This window comes from Dipodomys ordii, unplaced genomic scaffold (assembly GCF_000151885.1).
Source record: "Dipodomys ordii isolate 6190 unplaced genomic scaffold, Dord_2.0 Scaffold106, whole genome shotgun sequence".
Lineage (NCBI taxonomy): Eukaryota > Metazoa > Chordata > Mammalia > Rodentia > Heteromyidae > Dipodomys > Dipodomys ordii.
Genome location: NW_012267322.1, coordinates 5,256,011 through 5,265,098, shown reverse-complemented (window position 1 = coordinate 5,265,098; position 9,088 = coordinate 5,256,011). Strand labels below are relative to the sequence as shown.

General features: G+C 36.6%; 1 protein-coding gene across 2 annotated transcripts in view; it reads left to right on the top strand.

Moving 5' to 3' along the window:
• Rpgrip1l (RPGRIP1-like) overlaps positions 1 to 9,088 on the top strand; it is a 95,314-nt gene that overhangs the window by 47,176 nt on the left and 39,050 nt on the right. For both annotated transcript variants that reach the window (XM_013028013.1, XM_013028014.1), the window contains exons 16-19: positions 2,037 to 2,188; positions 5,460 to 5,838; positions 7,550 to 7,740; positions 7,888 to 7,968. In XM_013028013.1, coding sequence (XP_012883467.1) covers positions 2,037 to 2,188; positions 5,460 to 5,838; positions 7,550 to 7,740; positions 7,888 to 7,968 — 803 coding nt within the window. The remainder of the gene's footprint in view (positions 1 to 2,036; positions 2,189 to 5,459; positions 5,839 to 7,549; positions 7,741 to 7,887; positions 7,969 to 9,088) is intronic.

The window sequence follows — 9,088 nt, the reverse complement described above, 5'->3', positions numbered from 1 at the left end:
AGGGTGATATATAAGGATCTAGCTTTAGTTTTCTACATGTAGTTAACCAATTTTGCCAGCACCATTTACTGAAGAGGCTGTCTTTCTTCCATTCTATTACTTTTAGCTCCCTTATCGAAGATTAGATGGCTATAGGGGAACCAGGCCATTTATTGAGCCTCATAGGTTAGAGTAGAAAGTTTGAAATTATTTAGGAATTATATGAAAGCACCCTGAGTGCTGTGGGAAGATTAATCTTAGGTAGCAAGATAGGAATGTAGGGCCATTCTCACTTTATTGCACTGACTGTGGAAAGTGGTGCTGGCTTAGATTCAGATAGTTATGAACATATTGATAGGATTTTTTGGTATATATTTCATTGTCTTCAAGATTTGTTGGTAAGCTGAATGTGGGTCAATGAGAGAAATAGAGAAGGTGAGAATTTGTGGCATGGACCCTAGGAAAATGGTGATTCTATTTTCTGAGATCATGAAGACAGGGGAAGGAATAATCCAAGGAGGAAAGTAAATAATTCAGTTTTACACAAGATTGACCTCCCTATAAGACATCCAAATGGAGACGTCAGGTATCAGTTGGATAAAATAGTCTAAAGGTCAGGAGTATGTATATATACATATATATACATACATATTATATATACATATATATATATACATATATATATATATATATATTTAGCTAGGGCACATAAAGCGCAGGCTTTTGCCTTATTTGCTACTGACCAGCAAGGTTCTAGTAATCAAGAAACTTAGTAACTCATGTCTTATACAAAACTTGATGAAACCAAGTGCTGGTGGCTCACACTGGTGGTTACTCAGGAGACTGAGATCTTAGGATTGTGATTTGAGGTCAGCCTAGGCAGAAAAGTTCCTGTGAGACTCTTATCTCCAATGAACTATTCAGAAAAAGCCAGTAATGGTGCTGTGGCTCAAGTGGTAGAGCATTAGCCTTGAACTCAAAAGAGGCTCAGGGACAGCACCCAGGCTCCAACGTAAAGCCCCATAGCCAACAATAAAAAAAATGATGAATAAACTACAAATAATGTTTTATTAAACAAGGATAACAACAGGATAAACAAATATGTTTATACACCATTTTTACTGACATCAATGACAGCGAAGATAGTTCATTTGTGGGCAGGAACACTGTACTGAGGCTAAATGAACCTTTAGTATAAAAAAGAACGTAAGTAGAACAGCAATTAACATATTAACATATTAGTTTAGTAGAAAGTTTAGTTGAAAAGAAAAATATATTTATAATTTTTTTTTGGTCAGTTGTAGGACTTGAACTCTGGGCTTGGGCTCTGTCCCTCAGCTCTTCAGCTCAAGGCTAGCTCTCTACCACTTAAACCACAGTGCTACTTCTGGTTTTTAGAGTGGTTTATTGGAAATAAGAGTCTCACAGCCATTCCTTCCCAGGCTGGCTTTAAACCGCGATCCTCAGATCTCAACCTCCTGAATAGCTAGGATTACAGGCATGAGCCACCACACCTGACTTACATTTATAATTTTGAAGTCACATATTGTAAATACTGGACTACATTGAATGTAATTTATAAAAAAAGCACTACAGTATTCAGTATGCAGCAGAATCTATGAAGAATCTGATTCAGGGTTTTGATTTTTCTTTATATTTCAGAAAGACTGAAATTGTCAAAGAATGATTGAGGTACATGATTTATACTTAGTCTTTTAATATTATTATTGTTGTTGTCATTAAGTAATTGCACAAGAGTTTACAATTCCATAAATCAGATTATGAAGTACAATGCTTTTGGTCAATGTCAACCTTCCTTCTTTCTCCTCAGTTTTCTCCCTCCTAAGCCCTACCCTCAAGACACAGTCTTCTCATAATATTAACATACGGTGAAACTCATACTTAAATAATTTTTATCTCTGTTATTTGCCAGTCATACATTTGTGCAAGTCATTTTACTCAAAATAAAATTTATACTTTAAGCACCACTGATTTTCTATCACCTTGTATAGTTCATTCATGATGCTGTTTTAACAGTGGGTTTTATTGATTTGTAGGGACTAAAAGAGACATCCCAAAATTTGGCACAGTGGAATACTGGTTCAGATTAAGAGTACCCATGGATCAGGCAATTCGACTTTATCGAGAACGGGCAAAGGCTTTGGGATATATAACATCAAATCTTAAAGCACCAGAGAAAAGTCAATCAGTAAGTTTCTTTAAGATCCTTTTATTACATGAAACCTTTATAATATTTTCTTTATATGTCATGTTTTAAACAGAAACTTTCTTTCACAGTTATCAACTGCCTTTATTTGTCCCCATAATAGACCTGAACTCATAGCATGGACATTGTCCCTTAGCTATTTCACTCAAGGTTGGTGTTCTACTACTTGAACTACAGCTTTACTTCTTGGTTATTTTAAGTGCTTTCTTACAGATAATAGTCTCACAGACTTTTCCTGCCTAGCATTCTTCAAAATGGGATCATCAGATCTTAGCCTCTCAAGTATCTAGGACTTAACAGGTGTGAGCTACCAGCACCCGACATCAAGTAGGCTTTTTTTTTAACTCTTTATTTCTAAGCAATCACAGACTCACAGGAAGTAGCAAGACAATACAGAGAGACCTGTATATGCTTCACTCTCTCCTAATTCTACCTGACAATATCAAAAGTAACAAATTAAGCTGGCTGTGTGGACTCATGCTCCTACCTACTCAGGAGGCTAGAAGAAGAGAATAATAAAATCAAGGCCAGACTAGATAACTTAGCAAGACCCTCAAAGTAGAATTCTTTTAAATGAACTGAGGACATCGTTCAGTGGAAGAATACTTATGTAGCATATAGTAAAAAAAGTTCAGAAATTGGTATTAGTACATATTCTATTCATATTTTATCAGTCTTTGTATGCATTTGAGTGGGGAGGGGGCTAGCTGTTTTATGCAGTTTCCTCATGTGTATGGATTTTCATACAGCTATCACCACAATCAAGATATTTGGAAACATGTACTCAATAGTACTTTTATCATACATCATATTTCATTAGCAATTTTTTGCTAAAATAGGCAACTATGATTGGACTGCCACTTACTGTACTTTTTTCACACTGTTCCCTCATGTTAAGTTTCTGAAATGCGAAGTAAAATACAAAATGATTATTTACTTGCCAAGAACTGGGAGCTTAAATGAAATTCCTCAGAGTAGCACTTCCCAAACCTTGTTTCCTAGAGTCCTATTGACCATATTTCCAAATGGATTTTGTGATCCATTAATTGCAGAGAGCATACAGAGGAAATACAGATTCTTGACTTTGTATGTAATGTGCATCTCACCTTGAAGCAAAGTATGCATTTGTATTGAGTTACAGAGGGATAGAATGTAGGAGAAATATCTGGAATGTCTTGCTCAAGTCATTATTATCTTACCTTTTTCCTTACAATTATCCCTACCTCCAATCCATGGGACTTGGCTCCCAAAGACAAGGTTTATGTTAGATGATTCCATTTTCTTCCATGCCCCACACAGTTATAACTAATGATTTAGGAATTTACATTTGATCTCAACTGGGAAAATTAGATTCTGCCTTCCAAGATCTTTTTTTTTTTTGAAAAGACACTTTATGCCTAGAACATGTATAATTGGGAGCTGTTGGGAACCATCTCCTACCATGTTAGTCACCAGAGGGTGAAAAATGAGCATGAATGAAGAAAATAATGAGTCAGTGAGTATTCAGAGAAAGAGGGAGGCCAAACAGTAAATTATGGTGTTCCCACTGCCTTTCTATGGCGTTTCTGCTATAGAAATTCATGAAATACCCTTTTAACCTTACATTAAAATCCTGTCATTTTTATTTTTCCTATATGGCTTAGTTTCTATAGCTTTCATTTAAAGAAATATGACTACAGTCTTGTAACTCCTGTTACTCAGGAGGTAGAGCTCAGGAGGATTCTGGTTAAAGGCCAGCCCAGCCATAAAGTTAGTAAGAACCTAGCTCAGTGAGTAGCTAGGCGTGACAGCATGTGTCTGTGGGCACAGCTACATGGAAAACCTACTTCATAGGATGATTGGTATCCAAGATGGCTCAGGCAAAAACATGAGACCTAATCCCAAAAACAACTAAGCAAAAGAGCTAGAAGTGTAGTTCACTGGTGGAGTGCCTGCTTATGGAAAATAAGTACATCTTAATTCTTAATTCAGGATTAATACAACATTGATTCCCAAATTCAAGATGGAATGGCACCTGCCTCCTAGAGATCATATTTCTCATGAGTACACTTGACAACACACTTTTGGAGAGACTAATACAGAAATGGGGATTTGAAATAAGGTTTTGTAGTGCAAAGGTTTTCAGACTCCCCAGTTCCATTCACTCTCCACAGCTTGAGTGAGGACTAGACCTGGGAAAGTTTTGTTGGGAATCCCTATGATCCCTCCACAAAGGAGATTGTTACTGTAGCTCCATTTCTTCTCCAAAAATCTTCTCTTGGACTTAGAGATTCTTATTTTTTGGCCAAGATTTGGACGTACAAAGGTTTCCTTTGGGGTAGAGACTGCTCCAGCAATAGACAAGGCCACTATCATTTTCTTTGTCCCATATTACACCAGCTCAGAATGGTTATCCACTTAGTGCCATTGTTTTCTCAAGTATTTGTGTGCTAACCATCTTAGTAATATTTGCAAAAGGGATCAGGAAGTAACTCCCAGCTTTACCTGGTAACTACTTTTTCTTACATATCTTCTGAAGCATCCTCCCAATTCTACCTTCTTATCTCTTTCAGGTTTATCTCTAACTTTGTTCTCTTGTTCATATCCTGGCTTATCTTACCTCACATACCTGCTTCTTAAAAAGCCCAATGGTGCTGGATGCTGGTGGCTCAGGCCTATAATCCTAGCTACTCAGGGGGCTGAGATCTGAGGATTGTGGTTTAAAGCTAGCTGGGGCAGGAAAGTCCATAAGACCCTTATCTCCAGTAAACCACTGGAAAAACAGGAAGTGGCAATGTGGCTCAGTTGGTAGAGCGCTCACCTTCACTGAATAGCTCAAGGACAGTGCCCAAGCCCAGAGTTCAAGCCCCATGACCAACCCTCCTCCCAAAAAAATAACCCAATGGTTCAGAGTGAGGGCCAGTCCAAATATAACCAAATCATCACTGTGGCTGATCAATGATGCTAACTTTAATTTCTAGTGATTAAACAGGGTTGAAGAATACCCAAGTAAGCTCTGATTGAAGACCAGCACCAATTTCCTCAAATATCCAGTCTCCCATTTTCACTGATGATGGCACAGGATCATCTGTTCACACATGTTCTGGGGAACATTGGCTTTGAATAAGAATTGCAGGTTCTTTTACTGAAAAATTAATTTTGAAGTGAAAATCTACAGTTTTTGTCCATTTACATAAATTATATTGTTGGGGGTTTGACAGTTATTTCTTTTAATTGTATTATTTCTATAATATAAATATGTATGTTTTTCCAGTTAAGTCAGCAAGTACCCAAAACTGCTCAGCTCAGTTCAACAGATTCCACAGATGGCAACTTAAATGAACTCCACATTACAATAAGATGTTGCAACCAACTGCAGTCCCGAACCAGCCACCTTCAGCCACACCCATATGTTGTGTACAAGTTTTTTGATTTTTCAGACCATGACACAGCCATCATTCCCAGTAGCAATGATCCACAGTTTGATGATCATATGTGTTTCCCAGTGCCAATGAATATGGATTTGGATCGATACCTTAAGTCAGAGTCTCTGAGTTTTTATGTGTTTGATGATAGTGATACACAGGAGAATTTTTACATAGGAAAAGTCAATGTGCCTCTGATTTCACTGGCACATGACAGATGTATCTCAGGTAAGTCTATGTTCTTGATTCTGTGGAAATGTACAAACCAACTTAAATCACACCTTTATATTTTGGATATGATCTGTTTCTAATTTTTTTATCCTCAGATACTCCTTGAACTTTTAATACTACATATATATAGATATGCACATATATATGCATGTATATAATTCCTTGCTAAGGATGGACTGTAGCATGTCCAGTACCCGGGATTATAACATATCTCATAATACTAATTAAAATCCCATTAAAAGAAAGTACCAGGTATTAATGGTTCACGCCTATAATCCTAGCTTATTCAGAAGGCTGAAATCAAGAGGACAAAAAAAGTTAGCAAGTCTCATCTCAGCCATGAGGTAGCACATGTTTTTCATACCAGATATGTGAGAAATATAAATAGGAAGATAATGGTCCAGACTCTCTAGAGTCTGTTTCCCCTGCTATGTATACACTGATGTCTCTGCTAAGTGCTGTTTATAACCACAGGTCTACAAAGCTTAATGGTCATCTAGTGATGACCATTAAGTGATGGCTAAAACTATGCTAGAATACCTTGAGGTAGGAGACTTCCCTCCTTTGTGGATCAGTTTATGTTATGAGATGTGTTCAAAGTTTAAGCAGTTTATTAGTCTGCTTTAGCTTTTACTGTCTGGATTTGCTACTGCTAGGCCTCTCATTTATCTAGGGACAAATAATTACTAAAGTCCTCTTGGGTTTCTTCTGAGCATACACATAGCTTTATATATACCCACTGCCTTCTACACCATAAGATATAAGGAAGATCTTCTCAAGGTCCACTTTGGATGTCTTAATCCTTTTAAATTGTTGCTTGGATTCTGATCCTGATTGTTTGTCACTGTGATTGCTATTGTTTCTAACAATTCCCAAATAAAGTCAGTCTCCTTTTATAGAGGTCTATCCCATCCTAGTACACCAAGAGGGAAGGCCAAGAATAACCCCATAAACTCCTACTGTTTCTCCTGAGGTTCGGTAGATTCTCTTGCATAATTGCTTCTCAGTTTGTTGTGCACCTTTGATCAACTTACTGTGATGATGTTTGCTATTTCCTCCACTTTTCTCATTGCTTTTTAGGAAGAGTATTTGCTGAGGCCTTCATATAGCAAACTCTAAAGTTTAAGAGTTTTGAGAGCTTAGGAATTGGCAGTTTTCTTAGCCAATCATTAAGAGAAATATCAACACTTGAACCCAAGGAATAAGTTCCACTAAACAAAAGTTATACTTGAAATAGATTTGTTAGTGACATATTTTCAAACCCCCCAATTACTACAGTAATTACAGTTTGTGACTCAGATATATAGATTTAGCTAAGACTTTCTTAGAAACAAAATTATTTGAAATTTTAAAGTTTTAGTATGTTTTGCTTTACAGACAGAAATACTCAAGCCAAAATAAAGATTGATACTTCAGCCATAACACAAATACGTCTTAAAGAAAGGCTAGGAGTTCTGAGTAATCTCTGAATTTAAGTGAATTAAAATATTTACAAGTTAATGTTCTCATTTTAAATCTATGTTAAGGTTTAACCTCTGAAAGAAGTCTGCTTGAAACATGAACCCATCATAGATCCTCTGATCTGTCTTTATTCTCTAAGACATTGGCATTGTAGGCAAAAGCCAAAATTGTTTTTAAAGAAGCTGTTTAATTCTTATGGTAAAACTATACTCCAGTATTAATTAAAACTATTTTTACAATTTGACAGGAATTTTTGAGTTAACAGATCATCAGAAGCATCCTGCAGGTACCATTCAAGTTATATTGAAATGGAAATTTGCTTACCTTCCACCAAGTGGATCAATAACCACTGAGGACATAGGAAATTTGCCACAGGAAAATGAGCCAGAAGCTGTGCAAAGACTGCCTTCAACACCCTCTCTTAGCACATTAGTTGCAGTGAGTAATAGTAACCTTTGATTTCCTTTCAAACAGTTTTTAATATAGACTTAATACCCAAACAAACTCTGTCAAAATAACACTATTACGTTATCTAAAAAGTAATCATCATCATCATACTTAGTATGACATATTGGTTTATTTTAGGCACCAAGACCTAAACCAAGACAACGTCTAACACGGGTGGAGAAGAAGGTGTCTTTTGTGGACATCATACCACAGGGCTCTGTAAGTAGTAAACACTCAAACTCATTTTTTTTCTGTAACAAGTATTAGAAATTTGTTTTAAAAAAAGATACAATAAAACTTCTCTCATATTTTAAATGGAAACGAGTGTAAAGTACATCATTTTCCTGTAAGGACTCTTGTATATGTATTAACTCATATTTTTTATTGTAAAGATACTGTACAAGGGGTTACCGTTACATGAGTAAGGTAATGAGTACATTTCCCATCGAGCATTGTTACACCCCCTCCTTTGTTTTTCCCTACCATCCCTTCCTCCCAACCTCCCCACCTTCTCCCTCCCCCACACCTAAATTGTAAAGTTTGTTTTCAACATAGTGTCTTGTACATATCATTATTACAATGGGTCAGCCTGTATCCTTATTCAGCATATTGTTGTTTGCCTTCCCCTCCTCAAATCAGAAAAATGTATATACAAGATGCAGGACACCATAAGCAAATACAGTGAAAACAGTGGTTATATCATGGGGGAAGAACATACAAAAGAAACAAAAAAATCACATAGTACATTATAAGTACATTAAAAACAGCAAGAAAGATAAAACCTCTTGTGTCCCTATCTTGGGGTTCATTTCGCTTAGCATCATCTTATATGGTCATATGTACATAGCTTTTGGCCTTTTCTGATTGTCCTAGACATATACTGGTTATTACAATTAAGGAAAACCATGGAACCTATGTTTCTTTGGGTCTGACTTACTTCACTTAATATAATTTTTTCCAAGTCTTTCCATTTCCTAACAAATGGGGTGATATCATTCTTTCTGATGGAGGCGTAGAATTCCATTTTGTGTGTGTTTGTGTGTGTATGTGTGTGTGTTTGTGTACACATGTGTGTGTATATACCATATTTTCCTGATCCATTCATCTACTGAGGGGTAAAATGGGTTGGTTCCATATTTTAGCTATGGAGAATAATGCTGCTATAAACATAATTGTGCTGGTAGCTTTAGTATCGCCTTGTTTGTGATTCTTTGGGTAAATGCCCAAAAGTGGGATTGCTGGGTCATAGAGAAGCTCTATGTGGAGTCTTTTGAGGAACCTCCATACTGCTTTCCAAAGTGGTTGAACAAGTTCACACTCCCACCAACAATGCAGTAGG